The sequence below is a fragment of the Triticum urartu genome, chromosome 6 (assembly GCF_003073215.2).
Source record: "Triticum urartu cultivar G1812 chromosome 6, Tu2.1, whole genome shotgun sequence".
Classification (NCBI taxonomy): domain Eukaryota; kingdom Viridiplantae; phylum Streptophyta; class Magnoliopsida; order Poales; family Poaceae; genus Triticum; species Triticum urartu.
Window position 1 is genome coordinate 57,531,445 of NC_053027.1, and position 18,270 is coordinate 57,549,714.

The 18,270-nt window shown below is 43.0% G+C and overlaps 1 protein-coding gene across 3 annotated transcripts; it reads right to left on the minus strand.

Annotated features, from left to right (window-relative positions):
• Window positions 1-449: 449 nt before the first annotated feature.
• LOC125515774 (titin) lies at window positions 450-16,555 on the minus strand. Of its 3 annotated transcripts, XM_048681276.1 has the most exons (9): window positions 16,243-16,548; window positions 10,330-14,829; window positions 6,127-8,385; window positions 5,157-5,615; window positions 4,786-5,076; window positions 3,915-4,001; window positions 3,261-3,500; window positions 3,008-3,136; window positions 450-2,929 (listed from the first exon to the last, which is right to left on the minus strand). In XM_048681276.1, the coding sequence occupies exons 1-9, from the start codon at window positions 16,282-16,284 to the stop codon at window positions 662-664; spliced, it is 10,275 nt and encodes a 3,424-aa protein (XP_048537233.1). In that variant the 5' UTR covers window positions 16,285-16,548; the 3' UTR covers window positions 450-661. The 3 variants fall into 3 exon arrangements, with proteins under 3 accessions (XP_048537233.1, XP_048537231.1, XP_048537232.1); XM_048681274.1 differs by having other exon boundaries at window positions 6,127-14,829; window positions 16,243-16,555; XM_048681275.1 differs by lacking the exon at window positions 3,915-4,001 and having other exon boundaries at window positions 6,127-14,829; window positions 16,243-16,554.
• Between the last annotated feature and the right edge of the window lie 1,715 nt (window positions 16,556-18,270).

Consider the following 18,270-nt stretch of genomic DNA (forward strand, 5'->3'; position numbering starts at 1 on the left):
ATCAGGTTTGCCCATAAGTCTATAACTGTTTCCAATCTCCGCAGCCTTAATTTTGCTCGTACCATCGGCTGGGTCAAACAACACAAGTAGATCCTTCTTGTTCCTTTTTTTTGCTGGGAACAGATCCTTCTATTTCTTGTACCTGTTCTAGTCATTATGTTTGACTTATAGTTACCGCTGAATGTGCAATTCATTTACTGATTACATAATTCAAGTTTTCTACCATCTTTTAGCATGGTCTGATACTCTGGTTGGCATTGCATGTTCCTTCTAGTAATTTCTTTCAATCATTCTAAGCTCACACTGATCAGAACCAGACCAAAACACAAAGTAACCTCACATAGTTGTAGGAGGAAAGACAAAGTATGTTGCGTGGTGATCATGAAAAGTGAACATATATTAGTGAAAAAGGAAGACGCAACCTGACTTTCTCATATCGCACTCAGTTATGCCTCAAACTCAAACAATTACCAAACCTTGATTTACACACTATCTATATTTACAAATCGTTCTTCAATCACACAACATTTCAATGCAATGGCCATAGCGAAACCTTGATGTTTACTAGTACCATCACGCTATACTAGACCTCAAGTAAATAGCATACAAATGTACAAATAGCAACAAAAATCAATATACACACACTAAGGTGAATGCAGTCTCAAGCTTTTGGTGATTCAGATTTTGTGTGCCCAGGCTTGCCTATAATAGCTTTCTTCACTTTTGCTAGTTGGTGCTTTACCTTTGATCCGACACCAGATAAGATATTATGCTTTTTAGGTGATGCCTTCTGCCCTGCCTCTCGGTCTTCAATTTTCGTTGGTGCGTCATCAGTGAAATTCTTAGCTTCCTCGTCACCATTTGTCTTCTTGTCATAACTCTTCTCTTCTGCCATGTTTGATACATCTTTCTTTGGACTTTCTTCTTCATCTGTGCTGAACTCTGGCTCTTTTATATCCACAACATTTTCTTCACTCCCAGGAGCTTCTGTTAGTGAAACCACATCGAGATCACGTTTCTGATTGTGTGACGCCTTCTGTACTACTCCTTGTTCTTCAACTTTGGTTTTCGCTTCATCAGGGAGACTCTTAGCTTCCTGTGCACCCTTTGTCTTCTCATCATAAGTTTTCTCTCCTGCCATATTTGATTCATCTTTCTTTGGACTTTGTTCTTCATCTGTGCTGAATTCTGGCTTTGACTCCACAATTTTTTCTTCAGCCTCAGGAGCTTCTTCTGGTGAAGCCACATCGAGATCATGCTGATGAACCTGTGAATTAAATGTTTCTTGCTCTTCCTGTGATTGTGTGTTCACTGTTTGCACATGGCCATCGACAGTTTTGTTTACATTCACTTCTTTGATCACAGGCTCTCTTATGGGCAAAGAAATCTGATCACCTTCATCAGATCCTTCAGGAGATTCTTGTGCAACTTCCATCTCCTGCAGCTTCTGCAAATCAGATTCTCCTGGCTTGTCTAGCAGGTTGTTCTTCTCCATCACAATTTGGTCGCCTGCAGATTCATCTTGCTTATCTTGGTCTATATGCAAGCTGGAACCATCTAACTGAATTTCCAAAGCTTTCTCAGAGTTGTCTAGTTCACTGTTTGAGAACTTAGAGCTTTGTTTTTCGTCCTTGCATTCTGAGCCTGCAGAAATCCCCTTTTCAGGAACCAAAATTATCTCATTGCCCATAACTGGTTCAGTAATTTCACCCTTCTGCTCATCAGATATTGCTTCTGTGCCTTTCTGCGAGATATCATGCTCATTTTCTATCTGTTCTTCTGTAACTCCACCTGTGGTGGTTGTCTGCTGATTCTTTTCTTCCTTGTCTACTCCATTCTCCAGTTCTGCCTCTACAGTACTTTCGGCCTCAGTGTTGGAAGATTCATTGGACTCTTCTCTTTTTGTGCTCAGGGGACTTTGAAGATCGTCAGTGTCATTAGGCAAATTCTTTTCATCACCCATATTTGGTTCTGTCAACAAGAGTGTTTGCCCGGACACTGCATCAGAACTTCTATTTTCAGGTAAAGGCTTGTGCTGAAGGTCTGTTATTCCTTCCTCTAATGTGTCCTCTTGAGAAACCTTTGGGTTTGTTATGTCATGAAGGTTGCTCTTCAAGCTTCCTTCTTCAATCTGTGTTGTCGCTTCCATATGTTCCTGACAAACAGAATTGGTTGCCTTTTCACCCAGCTTGATGTCTCTAGTTTCCATTTCTGTAGTTAGGCCAGATCCACCAGGTACCATTTCACTAGAAGTTTCACCCTGGACATTGTTTTGGCATACTGGTGCTTCCAAATCATGAGTGTCCCTATTGAGCTCTTCATCCTTTTCCAGCTTGATATCATGTGTTTCTTCAGAGCCTTCTATATTATGTTTTCCTTGTTCAAAGATGCGTTCATTGTCCACCTTATTTTCTGTTGGGATTGGCACCAAGCTTTCTTCCTGTTGTGAGGTGATCAAAGAACTGCCATCTTTTGTGGTTTCTTCTTGCTTCTTTTCAGCCTTAAATTCCGAATTTCCATCTGGCTCATTGCTCTCTTTTCCCATTATCAGGTTCATCAGAAAATGGGAGACAGGCAAATAACTCTGTTCAGCTTCTTTTTCTTCTTTCTCTGTGTCATCAGTTTCTTGCTCTTGTACGTTCTCTCCATCTTGTTCTTTGGTTATTTGACTCTCTTCTTGCTCTTCTGATTCGGTGGGGAGTGGCTTCTCTGGAAACAACTCTCTTTCTGTTACCTCTAAGCCAGATGCCTGTTCGGTTTCATTTCCATCCACGGCGGAGTGTGCAGGAAGAGCAGGCTTATGATGTTCATTGTCTTCGTTCATACTTTCTCCTGATGCTGTAACTGCAGGTGAAGCCTCAAGATTCCTTCTGTTGTCCTCAATGGTCTCAAGATTTTCATCAGATAGTGCCATATCAGATCCACCAGCCTAGATTGGAAAAATGAAATTAGCTTTAAAAGAACAAACTTAAATCTTCATTAATAGCTAAGGAATTTGTCCACTGACCTTATCGTAGATTGCTTCACCGCGTTTGACTGATTCAGTGACTGCTGTATAGCCAGTCGCCATTTCCTCATTCGAGTCAGTTTCAACTTCTGCACCATTCTGCTCTGTTGCCAACTTGTCATCTACAACCTGAATGATAGATTTCCCCCCACTTATTTCTCTTACTATAAAGTAACAGCCTTAATAATTTATTAAAAGAAGATTTGACCAGAAAATTTGGTCGCACAAACTTTTTAAGAGTATCAGTACTGACCTTTGGATGAAAGCTCAAGTCCTGCAGTCCAGACGCCTCTTCATCTACAAGTTTGGTCTCAATTTCGTCATGATTAACATTGGTGTCTTCATTTTGTATTTCTTCCTTCTTTTCCACTTCATCAACGATCTCTTCTTCTGATGCTTGAATGGCCTGCATACCATCATTGGCGTTGTTTATGCATTCTTTCTCTTCGGAGTGCACTCTGGATTCAACATTCTGAGGAACCACTGTAGGATCCTGCACATCAATTAATTGCTCATTTTGCTGATCATTATTATATCATTAAATATTAGATGGAGCATGACTGGTATCTTTGTTAACGGCAGATGAAGAAACAAGCTACTCTCTACCACTGAAATTACAGACGCAGATGCTGTATAGAAGATTTTTTTCTACTGGCTGTAAAGCTCAAGCTCATGTCTCTTCATTTTATTGATATTCTGTATTGCCTGTACAATTTGTTTTGTTATCGCAATCTTACTTTGACTTTCTTTAATGTTAATCTTATCTGCTGTTAAAAAAAGGGGGATTATCTTTAAAGGAGTCCAGATGTTTTCATCTTTGATATAGTTACCATAAAAATGGAAAAGGATTATTATTATTTTCAAAGTATATGAAATCATGAGCAGTAATCACGTCAATAATTCTTACATTCTCTAGCATTTCTTCATTTGAAGGAGCTAGGTCAGATGCTTTCTGAAGATCCTTCTCGACGGGTAATCCCAAATAATTTTCAACCTACAAGATGAGTAAAAAACATAGTTTTTTTAGCATTACTGTTGAGAAGTCCATCAGTTCAGACTTTTGGTTGCGTTGGCTAGTGCATGAAGCTTAACATGGTATCAAAGCTAAGGTCTTGAGTTCAGTCCTGGCTTTCCCAGTTTATCCAAAATTGCTGTTCCCCCCTTGTGTCCATGTATAGGCCTCTTGAGCCATACCTCTGAGTCTATCCACATGTTGACTTCCCACGCCACATGTGAGAGGGGGTGTTGAAGTGTATATGTGGATTGCCTAGCGCTTTCCATCAGTTCGGACTTTTGGTTGCATTGGCTAGTGCATGAAGCTTAACAGTTTCCACCAATCATGACTTCATGAGTACTGTGTTTTTTAGCTCTTTACTGTAAAATTTTAACATATGTTGGTGTATGCCATTGTGAACTCCGTATGAGTCATTCCGATATATTTACTTCAATCTTAATGATGCTTCTGCTTAATAGCGAGCCGTTTAATTATGAAGTGCACTGGGATGGAGATGATGATATATCACAAGATGGAGATGATAATTCTTGAAAAAAAATGCTTGCTAATCAATGTTTTACATTACGCTCAGGGTGATATCAGTTACGTGTATTAGGAATATCTTGCCCTTTAAAATTTAACAGTTAGCATGGAAAATTGGTGTTTATTAGAACAGTACTAAAAGTTTTAACTTTGAACTTATGTGGTCCAGCATATAAGTTTTTAATGAAACAAGATCATGCCTAAATTTCTCATACTGTGCTAATTAAAATTTTGGACTGACCTCTTCATTTTTAGTTTCATCAGTTGTTCCATCCTGTTCATCAGTAGAAGTTTTTGCTACTGCTGCATCTATTTCTGTATTCTCCTTCTCATCTTCATTATATTTTTCAGCATCAGCATCAGTATATAAAGTGCCAGTGTTGTTGGGTGCATCTTCTTGTGCAGTTGTTTCTTCTATTTCCGTGGAGTTCTCAACCTTCGCATCTGTAACGCTTGGAATGGATTCTTGGGCTATATGTAGGGTTTGTTCATTCTTGAGCATTTCAGTAGTCACTGCCTCTGTTTGTTCAGCCTGGACAATCATTAAATAGGAGGTGCATGAGAAAAATTTGAAGATAAATTACAAAATGCATCGAGTTATAGAATCTTCACCTCAAACACATCAGCGTCGTCTTTCCTATTTGTCGTGACAATTTCGTTGCTCTGGGGCTCCAATATTGTCTCTCTGGTGAAATCAGCCCTACTGTCATCACGTTTCTGCTCATCTGTCTGTATTTCTTCCGTTTGCTTTTCAATCGCCTCATCTTCTTTCTTCTGCTGATCCAAGTTAACCTTTTGCACGTGGTCATCTGGCTGCTCAGTGGTTAAATCTACTGACCGCTCACACACTTGCATTTGAAGCTCCACATTGTGAAGTTGCTCGTCATCTTGATCATCGGTATGGTCACCACTATGTTCAATTACAGATTTTGGCAGTTCTTTGATTTGCTCAATATTGTTTGAAGTCCCTACTGTATCTTCACCAGAAATTTGTACAACATCTTCCTCAGTAGCGCTCTCGTCCTTGTGAGTTGTGAAAGCAGTTTTTTCACCCAAGTCAGATGATTCGTCCTGTATCAAATGCATCAGTGAGCATGCTCAAATTCAGACGAGTAGTGGTAATATTTCGCTGCTGTTATAGATTGCAGAATTATGCAATCGAAATGGAATGCTTTTAAAGTACAAATCTTCAATCTAGTTGCACTTTACAACTTCAGGCAATAATCAGTTTTACATCACTTGGTTAGATCTTTGTAATTTTTTGTATACACCATCATTGTCAGACAATGATAGTAGTGAATCTACAAGTCGATAATTACAGAGTTATGATGGATGAGCTTCTATGTGTCTCTTGCTAGATACAATGTTGCAGCGGAATTAGATATACCGAGGTTATTTATTCAGTTTAACCAAAACGACCTACTTAAAAAAATTAATCATGCAAATATCAGTTTCAGTATATTTCGGAGTTCTGAACAAGTTTAGCACTACCTACATCTTTTAATATCTAACATATATGCAAGTGATATAAGTGCTAAACGTCTCAAATAGATGAAAGAAACTATCGGTTAAGGGCACATACCTTTTGTTCTCTTGGCTCTTGTATTTCCTCTTTGATGTTTTCATCCGCCAAGATTGCATTGCTGATTTCATTTCCCAAGTTCTCTTCGTCTAACTCAACAGGATTTTGTTCTGGCGCCGTTCCATTATCTGTTGGAGATGCTTCCTCCAAAGTAGCAACTTCTGTTTTTTGAGAGGAAATTTCTTCCCCGTTGATGGCTTCAGTGGCCGTGATTTCTTCTGCTTCATCCATGTCATTTACTTGTTGAATATCAGAAGTTGGCTCAACTGTTGCTATATCACGTTCTGAAACTGGCTCCTCTAAACCAGGATCTTGGCTTAAATGGGAGGCTTCTTCACCTTCAGTAGCATCAATACATTTGTTTTCTTCCACTGATTCTAGTCCATGCTCTTGTTTAGAATCAGCAAGCGGGCCGATTTCATTTGCAGCATTGTCTTCTGCAGTTGGTTCTTCAAGGGTGGCACCATTACTTTGGCCTGTTTCTTCTGCCTTTACAAGTTGACCCTTGCTGTCTTCAGCCAATTCTGATTGATGTGCTGATTGGACAAGCAAATTTGGGTCAGTTCCCGGTTCACTGCTGGCATTCTGTACATGTGTATCTTGAGTATGCTCTACTACTGCTGTTTCTTCTTCTGTTGGAGTAAGCTCAGCAGAAGTAGAAACAATGCTTTGTTGAGGTTCCCCTTGGTTTTCTGTGGTGTCAGTGCATGCCTTATCTTCGACTGCTTCTTGTTCTGGGACTTGTTGAATATCAGGAAGTGCTGCACTTGCTGTTAAACTGTCATCTGTGCTCTCATGAGGGATTTCTCCAGTCTCCATGGCTTCAGTGTCATTTATCTCTTCTGCTGGGACATTATCCGGTGTTATACCGTCTTGTGCTTCAACAGGTTCAATATTCTTCATCTCTTCTAGTGCTGGCTCCTTTGCTAGCGGTACATCGATTTGTACGTCAGCAGCTGCCTCATCCGCAAGAGTAACATCTTCAGTGAGCTCACTGATGTTTGTATCAGCGCTCTTGTGGACTGCTTCAGTTTCCATGGTTTCAGTGTCCTTCACCTCTTCAGCTGGCAGGTCAGTTGCTGATTTGTTTTCTTCCACCTCAACAGGTTCAGTATTCTTGAGCTCTTCTAGTTCTGGCACTTGTGCTTGTGGTATATCATCTGTTGCCTCAGCTGCTATTACATGTTCTTCAGGAGCTGCCTCATCTGCATGAGCAATATTGCCTTTTACATCCTCGGTGAGCTCATTGATGTTTGGATCAGTGCTCTCATTGATTGCTTCAGTTTCCTTGGTTTCAGTCTCCTTCACCTCTTCTGTCGGCAGGTCACTCGCTGATATGAATTCTTCCACTTCAACTGGTTCAGTATTCTTGATTTCTTCTAGGTCTCGCTCTTGTGCTCGTGGAATATCAACTGTTGCCTTGGATGCTATTACATGCTCTTCAGGAGCTGCCTCGTCTGCATGAGCAACATTGCTTGTCACATCCTCAGTGAGCTCGCTGATGTTTGCATCAGGGCTCTCATTGATTGCTTCAGTTTCCTTCACCTCTTCTGCTTGCAGGTCACTTGCTGATCTATTTTCTTCCACCTCAACAGGTTCAGTATTTTTGATCTCTTCTGGTTCTGGCTCCTGTGCTTGTGGTATGTCAACTGTTCTCTCAGCTACTGTTACGTGCTCTGCATGAGGTTCCTCATCTGCAAGAACAATATTGCTTTTCACATCCTCATTGAGCTCGCTGATGTTTGCATCAGTCCTTCCGCTGATTGCTTCAGTTTCCTTGGGTTCAATTTCCTTGACCTCTTCTGCTGACAGGTCACCTGCTTCAGTATTCTTGATCTCTTCTAGCTCCGGCTCTTGTGCTTGTGGTATATCGACTGTTGTCTTAGCTACTGTTACATGTTCTTCATGAGCTGCCTCACCTATAAGAGCAACGTTGCTTTCCATATCTTCAGTGAGCTCACTGATGTTTGCATCAGTGCTCTCGTTGATTGCTTCAGTTTCCCTGGCTTCAGTGTCCTTCACCGCTTCTGCCGGCATGTCACTCACTGATGTGTTTTCTTCCACCTCAACAGGTTCAAAATTCTCAATCTCTTCTAGTTCTGGCTCTTGTGCTCGTGGAATATCAACTGTTGCCTCAGTTGCTGTTACATGCTCTTCAGGAGCTGCCTCGTCTGCACGAGTAACATTGCTTGTCACATCCCCTGTGATCTCGCTGATGTTTGCATCAGTGCTCTCATTAATTGCTTCAGTTTCCTTCACCTCTTCCGCTGGCAGGTCACCTGCTGATCTGTTTTCTTTCACCTCATCAGGTTCAACTCTCATGAGCTCTTGTAGTTCTGATACTAGTGCTTGTGGTATATCAACTGCTACCTCAGCTGCTATTACATGCTCTTCTGGAGCTGCCTCATCTGCACGAGTAACATTACTTTTCACATCCTCAGTGAGTTCACTGATGTTTGCATCAGCGCTCTCGGTTATTGCTTCTGTTTCTTTGGCTTCAGGGTCCTTCACCTCTTCTGCCGGCTGATCACTTACTGATATGTTTTCTTCCACTTCAACAGTTTCAGTATTCTTGATTTCTTCTAGTTCTGGATCTTGTGCTTGTGGTATGTCAACTGTTGCCTCAGTTGCTATCACATGTTCTTCAGGAGCTGCCTCGTCTGCAGGAGCAACATTAGTTTTGACATCCTCAGTGAGCTCACTGATGTTCGCATCAGTGCTCTCATTGATTGCTTCAGTGTCTTTCACCTTTTCTGCCTGCATGTCACTTGCTGACATGTTTTCTTCCACATCAACAGGTTCAGTATTCTTGATCTCTTCTAGTTCCGGCTCCTGTGGTTGTGGTATATCAACTGCTGTCTCAGCTACTGTTACATGCTCTTCATGAGGTTCCTCGTCTGCAAGAGCAACATTGCATTTCACCTCCTCTGTGAGCTCGCTGATGTTTGCATCAGCACTCTCGTTGATTGCTTCAGTGTCCTTCACCTCTTCTGCTGGCAGGTCACTTGCTGATATGTTCTCTTCTACTTCAACAGGTTCAGTATTCTTCATCTCTTCTACTTCTGGCTCTTGTGCTTGTGGCATATCAACTGTATTATCAGCTACTGTTACTTGTTCTTCTTGAGCGGCCTCGCCTGGAAGAGCAACATTGTTTTTCACATCTTCAGGGAGTTCACTGTTGTTTGCATCAGTGCTCTCGTTGAGTGCTTCAGTCTCCACGGCTTCAGTATCCTTCACCTCTTCTGCTGGCAGATCATTTGCTGATATGTTTTCTTCTACTTCAGCAGGTTCAGTACTCTTGGTCTCTTCTAGTTCTGGCTCTTGTGCTTCTGGTATATCAACCGTTGCCTCAGTTGCTATTACATGCTCTTCAGGAGCTGCCTCGTCCGCAGGAGCAACATTGCTTGTCACATCCTCAGTGAGCTCGCTAATGTTTGCATCAGGGCTCTCATTGATTGCTTCAGTTTCCCTCACCTCTTCTGCTTGCAGGTAACGTGCTGATCTATTTTCTTCCACCTCAACAGGTTCAGTATTCTTGATCTCTTCTAGTTCTGGCTCCTGGGTTTGTGGTATGTCAACTGTTCTCTCAGCTACTGTTACCTGCTCTGCATGAGGTTCCTCGTCTGCAAGAGCAACATTGCTTTTTACATCCTCATTGAGCTCGCTGATGATTGCATCAGTCCTTTCGCTGATTGCTTCAGTTTCCTTGGGTTCAATTTCCTTGACCTCTTCTGCTGACAGGTCACCGGCTTCAGTATTCTTGATCTCTTCTAGCTCCGGCTCTTGTGCTTGTGGTATATCGACTGTTGTCTCAGCTACTGTTACATGTTCTTCATGAGCTGCCTCATCTATAAGAGCAACATTCCTTTTCATATCTTCAGTGAGCTCACTGATGTTTGCATCAGTGCTCTTGTTGATTGCTTCAGTTTCCTTGGGTTCAGTGTCCTTCAGCTCTTCTGCCGGCATGTCATTAGCTGATGTGTTTTCTTCCACCTCAACAGGTTCAACATTCTCAATCTCTTCTAGTTCTGGCTCTTGTGCTCGCGGAATATCAACCGTTGCCTCAGTTGCTGTTACATGCTCTTCAGGAGCTGCCTCGTCTACATGAGTAACATTGCTTGTCACATCGCCAGTGAGCTCGCTGATGTTTGCATCAGTGCTCTCGTTAATTGCTTCAGTTTCCTTGGCTTCAGTTTCCTTCACCTCTTCCGCTGGCAGGTCACCTGCTGATCTGTTTTCTTTCACCTCATCAGGTTCAACTCTCATGAGCTCTTGTAGTTCTGATACTAGTGCTTGTGGTATATCAACTGCTGCCTCAGCTGCTATTACATGCTCTTCTGGAGCTGCCTCATCTGCACGAGTAACATTACTTTTCACATCCTCAGTGAGTTCACTGATGTTTGCATCAGCGCTCTCGGTTATTGCTTCTGTTTCTTTGGCTTCAGGGTCCTTCACCTCTTCTGCCGGCTGATCACTTACTGATATGTTTTCTTCCACTTCAACAGTTTCAGTATTCTTGATTTCTTCTAGTTCTGGATCTTGTGCTTGTGGTATGTCAACTGTTGCCTCAGTTGCTATCACATGTTCTTCAGGAGCTGCCTCGTCTGCAAGAGCAACATTAGTTTTGACATCCTCAGTGAGCTCACTGATGTTCGCATCAGTGCTCTCATTGATTGCTTCAGTGTCTTTCACCTCTTCTGCCTGCATGTCACTTGCTGACATGTTTTCTTCCACCTCAACAGGTTCAGTGTTCTTGATCTCTTCTAGTTCCAGCTCCTGTGGTTGTGGTATATCAACTGCTGTCTCAGCTACTGTTACATGCTCTTCATGAGGTTCCTCGGCTGCAAGAGCAACATTGCATTTCACCTCCTCGGTGAGCTCGGTGGTGTTTGCATCAGCACTCTTGTTGATTGCTTCAGTGTCCTTCACCTCTTCTGCTGGCAGTTCACTTGCTGATACGTTTTCTTCCACTTCAACAGGTTCAGTATTCTTCATCTCTTCTACTTCTGGCTCTTGTGCTTGTAGCATATCAACTGTATCATCAGCTACTGTTACATGTTCTTCAGGAGCGCCCTCGCCTGGAAGAGCAACATTGTTTTTCACATCTTCAGGGAGCTCACTGTTGTTTGCATCAGTGCTCTCGTTGATTGCTTCAGTCTCCACGGCTTCAGTATCCTTCACCTCTTCTGCTGGCAGATCATTTGCTGATATGTTTCCTTCCAATTCAGCAGGTTCACTATTCTTGATCTCTTCTAGGTCTGGCTCTTGCGGTTGTGGTATAGCACCAGTTGCCTCTGTTGCTTTTGCATGTTCATCAGGAGCTGCCTCGTCTGCAAGGGCAACATTGCTTTTCACATCATTGATGAGCTCGCTAATGTTTGCACCAGTACTCTCATGAGGGATCATCTCAGTTTCCATGGCTTCAATGTCCTTGATCTCTTCTGCTGGCAGGTCCCTTGCTATTATATTATCTTCCACTTCAACATATTCACTATTCTTGATCTCTTCTAATTCTGGCTCTTGTGGTTGTGGTATAGCAGCAGTTGCCTCTGTTGCTTTTACATCTTCATCAGGAGCTGCCTCATCTTCAAGAGCAACATTGCTTTTGGCATCTTCAGTGAGATCACCAATATTTGCAACAGGGCTCTCATAGTGGATTTCTGCAACCTCTATGGCTTCATTGTCCTTCACCTCTTCTGCTGGCAGGTCATCTGTCGTTACATTGTCATGCACCTCAACGGGCTCAGTATTCTCCACTGGTGGTATATCAACATGTGCCCCAGATTCCTGTACGTGTTCTCTGGGGGTTTCCTCCTCAGCAATTGCATCAGTGCTTTTCACATCTTTACTTTCCTCCCTCACTATTGCTGATTCTAAATTCTCTGCTTGAGTGGCAGGACTGGGTTCTGTCATCTCGTTATCTTCTGGTGTGGACTGCTCAGAACCAGAGACAGTGTGAGATGGGGAGATGCCTTGAGGTTCAGTAGCTTCAGTGTCCCTGAATTCAACCGGTTCTGGCTCTTGAAGCTGTTGAATGTTAACATCTGTCAGGATTGCTGTGTTATCTTCTGTTGCTATTTGTGGCTCATTTTCTGTCAAATTTTCTTCAGCATCTGTTTGATGGGAAGCTTCTTCAATTTGAACATCCTCACTGTTACCAATCTTTTGTGATTCGAGCTCCTTTGCTTGTACATCACCAGTTGGGTCACTTGATAGTAACTTGTCTTCTTGTGCTGTTTCTCCAACGATAGTCCCACTGTTCTGGTTGGATATTTCTTCAGTTTTCACATCATCAGGTTTCTCTATGAGCTCTTCGGTTTGTACTTCTTTGATATCAGAAGCTGCTTCTTTTGCTGTTTCATCTTTTGGAACAGACATGCTTTCTTGCGAGATAGCTCGAGGCTTAGTGGCTTCACTGTCTCTCATTTCTTCAGCAGGTTCTGGTTCCAGGATCTGTGGTTCACTCACTGCCATATTTTCTTCTGTTTTGTGATCTTCTGACTGAGTAGCATCACTTTGAGGCATTTCTTGGCCTTCAGTGGCTTCATTGCTGCTCACTTCTGCTGATTCCATCACAAGCGACTCACTTATGGTTAGGTTATCTTCATGAGTTGGGTTCTCAATGACGGCAGCATCCATTTCACCAGATGCTTCACTCACTTCAGTAAATTCAGCATTCTTCTTCTTTTCTGACTGTAGCTCCTGCGCTGATTGCATATCAACAGCTGGCTCTCTGGCAAGATCATCACAACTTACTTCACGTGCTGTTATATTTTGTTCTGAAGCAGGCTCCTCAGAAATGGAAACATTGCTTTCCTGGGGGAGAGCTTCAGTTTTAATGGCTTCAGTATCCTCCACGCTTACTGTTGATTCAGTCTTTGGCACATCACTCGGTATAATATCTTCTTGAGCTGCGTCATTCAAGAGAGCAGGATGCCTTAGGTCAGAAGCTTCTTCTGTTTCAACAGGTTCAGTGTTCTGTATTTCTTCTGTTTCAAGCCCCCGTATTTGCTGTTCAGGCACATCTTCACTTGTTAGCACATTGTTTTCTTGATCTGCCTCTTCAACAGTTGCCGCACTAGAGGTTTCGACGATATTCTCAGCTGTGTTCTCCTTGATTTCTTCTACTGATGCTACATTTTCTACCTCTTGGGCATCACAGCTTGGTACTTCTGCTGTTACATCATCTTTTACAGAGTCCTCCTCAGGAGCAGAAATAGTTCTTTCATGGCAGATTTCTTGAGTCTCAGAAACTTCTGCGTGCTTAACTTCAGCTGATCCTTGTTCCAGGGTTTGCTGGATATCATCATTCGATGGCTCAATTGCCGTAGAATTATCTTCTGTTACTAGCTCCTCTGAAGCAGCAGCATGACTTTGTTGAGTGATTTCTTGAGTTTCAGTGGCTCCAGTGTCCTTCACCTCTTCTTTTAATCCTATCACCTGGGGCTCACATGCTGGTACACTGTCTCCTTCTGCAAGGTTATTGATGACATCAGCATGTGGTTGATTGGAAGCTTCATCCATGTCGACAGTTCCAGTGTTCTGAGGTTCTTCTTCTTCCAACCCTTGAACTGGCTGCATATCTTCTATTGCCTCCTTATCTTCGGTTGCATCTTCAGCAATTGTCACATTGCTTTGATCGGAGGTTTCTTCAGCTTTGGCATCTTCAAGAGCCTTTATTTCTTCTGACTCCACATTATTTAAATGTTGGAGGTCAGAACTTGGTTCAGTGATTGTTGCATTATCTTCTGGAGTTGCCTCCTCAGAAGCAATACCACTTTGGTGAACTGTTTGCTCAGTATCAACTTCTTTGGCATCTGCTATTTCTTCTGCTAATCCCTGGTTTTGCACTTCTTGAACATCAAGAGCTGGCTCCCTTGTCACTGCATCATGTTCTGGAGTTGTCTCCTCAGAGGTGGACACATTGCTCTCATGAGAAGTTTCTTCAGTTTTTTCAGGCAGAGGGTCACTGGTTTCTTCTGTTGATTCTTGGTTCAGCACTTCTTGATCACCACCACTAGTATTCGGAAGGGCGTCAGGCTCATCCACATTAGGCTCCAAAGAAGTTTGGACTCCAGCAGGTGCTTCAGCTACAACCTCTTCACCAGGAATACATGGCACAGTTGCGGGTTGTGTGTCCTCAGTTACTTCTTCTGGTTCCAGATTGTGGCCTTGTTGAGCATCAATTGTTGGCTCAACATCATTGTCAGGCTGCAGTGTGTCTTTGTGCACCATTTTGCTCTCTATTGCAGCACCTTCTACATCTTGTTGACAATGTTCTTTTGGCTCTTCATTATCATGTTTTAGAAGGCTGGTATCTTCTGCAGTGTTCTCAACATGGCCTAAAGAATCAATTGCCTCTTCGCCATTACTTGTGCTGCTCTGATCGGTGCTTATTCCATCTGGTGAAGCTTCTACCTGCTCGTTACCTTTCTGACCATTTTCTCGTGGCTTCTCATTAGCGATCTTCCCTTCTTTCATATGACCATTCAGAGAAGCATGTGTACCATTTGGGGTATCTTCTTGAGGAATTTCGACTACAGAGGGTGCTCTTTCTAAAACTTGATCCTCTGTAACCTTCATTCCTTCAGTTGAATCCATGGCTGTTGCCTCGTCCTTCATCTCCCCATGAGATGAAAGCTTGCTGTCTAGGTTCATTTGCAAATGGGTTGTTCCTAGATCCCCAGCTTCCACTTGAATTTCCTGGGAAATATTCAGGTAAATCGAACATTTAACTGAAAGTACACCGAATGCCACTCAGGGTTTGCATAATTACAAAAGACAGGGTGGCAAAAATAATACGATGAACTCTGCATTCTTAGATTTAGTATAGTTTAAAATTGCGTGCTTTCAATAATAATTCATCAAAAGGACATCCAACGACATTAGGCTACTGTACACTATAATACTACAAATATAATTTCCTGCATGACAGCAATGATTTCCGGCTGGCTAATTATGTCTCACTAGTATGTGACACTGAATGGCACATGCAGGTTCAGTGCATCTAAGAGTATTTCAGAGACTGGTCAACAAAATGGCAGGAATAACTTGTTAAACAATACAGCAGTACCACATGCCAACACAGGTGGGCAACCAGCTGAAATCTTAGCTTAGCATATGGGCATCCTAACTGGACAACCTCGTGACTCAAAGAGCCTTGGCAAATTTTTACATATATAATTTTATCTTTAGTGGAATAGTGCTGCAATTATATGCTTCTGCATGCTTTAAGTGACTTTTGTGCGCTTTATGCCTTTGTCTTACCACAGCACACTTGACAATTCACACTCAGTGTAACTTTTAGGCTGAACAGTTCTTATAAATGTTGACCTTCTCGCCATCTATACTGTATTCCTAGACAAACTATTTCCTCTAGATAGCTAGAACCGTTGAAGAAAATATCTAGCGCTTTGTTGAGTTTTCGCTAACAGTATTTTATTAATATCGGTTGAATCTGCATGCCAGTTAACTTCATATCAAGTTCAGGAATGAATTATCAAGTGGACAAACATATGATACGACTAGTGAATTCTTCTGTCAGTAATCAAGAGAACAGAGCAGAGTGTATGATAGGCTTATACTTGTATATGTTGATTTGTTCCGCCCACCAAGTTCCCTGAAACATGATCCTTGGAAACAAGCGATAATACATGCTATTTTCTGTACAATTATATCTGGAAAATAACCTTTTCTGGAAAGCCGGACAGTTTGTTATAAATCAAACTGGAACCTGATCACTCATGTAGTTTCGTTCACTTGTTGCATGCTTTGACTCTGATTCTTTTGTTTAGGAACACAAAAATGTGATCAGTGTCGTTTCAACATACAAAACTGACTGCATGAAGAACCATCCCTAGATGCTAGAGGGAGATTAACAAAACAAAGGGATCGCGGAACCAGAAGTACGATGCAATGATGATATCTATTGGAAACTGGGCAGAGTCTATTGAACTGTTACAAATATGCTCACATCCTCACTGTGCAGCTGATTCCGCGACACTGATGCTTTGTGCGTTGCTTTACATCTTCACAGAGTATGTATGCATGCATGGAAACAGAAGGAAGCAAGTGCTGCAAAGAAACCTCAAGAGACTACAAGGAGCCATTGCGTACCTCCCCATCTGCCGCTTCTCGCGCTTCGTCTTCCGTCGCCATTGCTCCAGATCAGGATGGGAAGAAGGAAAGAAAGAGAAAAAAAAGAAAGAAACAAAGAAAGAATGGGAGGGAGAGAGGGGGAGACAGAGGCCTCTTAACATAAAAGTCTTGTGGGTGCTTGAAAAGCTGGTGGTCTTTATACCGACCTTTCCTCTGTCAGACGTGTTTTCTATTGCCGAGCAGCGGTTAGGAAAGCAGCGACAGACTGACAGTGCTCTTGACAGTGAGTTGGTACTCGCTTAATCACCCACAAACCTTGATTAAGTGGGAGCGATTATCCCCGAAATGGCAGATCAGTGAACATGGAGGCTCAGCATTAGGTGCCAAAATGCCAACTGGTGCTTGGGGCACATGGTAGTGGTAGCTGGACCAGTGTGTTTACAGTCTTGCATCGCCGGGACCCACAGAACCTTTTCCCTGAGGAATTATTGGATCCATAATTGATCGAAGATTATCTCGTTCTTGGATCCTATCTCTCGTTCTTTTTTTGCCTGTAGAGTGCGGCTCGAAATAAGATTTTCGGTGTAAGAATACTATCATCTGCCTCTTTTTTGGTTGCTTGGTATTACATAAACATTAGTAGTACTACATGATTGCCTTTGTGATGTCCCTTCAGGTGCAAATTATCTCCTACCGTTGGATCATTTGTCACATTCAGCTTTGGATGCAAATGGCTAAAGGCGGGCCCCGAAAGGCTGTGTCCAGCTTACCTCTCGATGCACTGGGAATTCAAGCCGACGACGGATCTGCCCAATTTTTCCCGCAGGCCATCGAAAGCTCGGCTGAATCGGATCGTGCGGAAAGCGGGACAGGATGAAAGTAACTTCACCCAAGGAGCAATGGTATGCTGTATTTCCAGGTAAACACTTTCCAGAAAAAGTTATGTTAGCTCAGGTGTCGTTCTTCTCCCTGCATCTTTTTCAGCAGTTGAATCTCAGACGGAATGAATTATTCCGATTTGACAAGAATACTAGTTATGAGAGTCTCTTTGCTGTTGAGATCATTGCTTTATTATGATCCGGAGCCGTGGAAGTCTCGACGCCTGCTAAAGTTACTTATGTCTGCAGACTGCAGGAACCACGAGGGGGGCCAAGGGGCACATCCTGAATATTGAATCTGGTCAAGTGGCTGCTGATGACAGCGATCCACAGGCCACAGCGAGGGAATTCCACATGATCGGCTGCTTTGGAGGAGGAGAACGCCAAGTCGGCCAATCCAAAGGCCCATGCTGGACCCCCCCCCCCCCCCCCCCCCCCCACGCCATCCAAATTCCTCTTGCAGAAAAAGAAACCCACCGACCTGGCCGCCCCCAATCCGACCCGTCATCGTCCACGGCGCCTTATAAGAAACTATAACCAAGCTGTTCTTATAAAACCCGAGGCAGGTAATGTTCACGGAATTCATGGATTATCCTACCACACCGCGGCGCCGAAAGAAAGAAAGAAAAGGGAGAAATGGATGGGTTTGGAGCCGAATGGCGATGACATGGATGTCTGCAGAGAAGCTTATCATCAGGGCCCCCAGCCGCCCCCCCGGTGCCCCAGTGGCTCCATCGGATCCGAGTCAGCATCATACGTAGATGCCTAACACTCTGGAGATAAAAGAAGATGAGAGGTTGATGTTTTGTTTGCTGGCACTGTTCGCTTTTGCCCCCCTGGAATATAAGCGGCCGTCACTCCCATCACATGGCCCTCCATTCTATCCTGCTCCACAGGCTAATTAGCAGCCGCCAAAGTGTTACCCCCACCGTTTTAATTAACACTGCTGGATTAAGTTAGCTAATCTCCGCATACGATGATTCTTCAGACATCATCATCATCTGGAAGGTCGAATAGGAGACGAGAGGAGGGATTCATTTGGACGAGAGGAACAGGAGAAGCGAGGGCATTATTTTTAGCCTGTGATGATCGGAGGAGAGGAGTTGGCGATTTTGGCATGCACCGGCCGCGCAGAAAGGCGTCTTGGCATGTTGTGCCGCCAAAGCGC

Coding starts and splice junctions, on each gene's coding strand:
- LOC125515774 (XM_048681274.1), bottom strand. CDS start 16,284: ATGGCGACGGAAGACGAAGCGCGAGAAGCGGCAGATGGGGAG. Junction 14,830..16,242: donor GAGAAGCGGCAGATGGGGAG/GTACGCAATGGC, acceptor AATATTTCCCAG/GAAATTCAAGTGGAAGCTGG. Junction 2,930..3,007: donor GTGAAGCAATCTACGATAAG/GTCAGTGGACAA, acceptor TTTCCAATCTAG/GCTGGTGGATCTGATATGGC.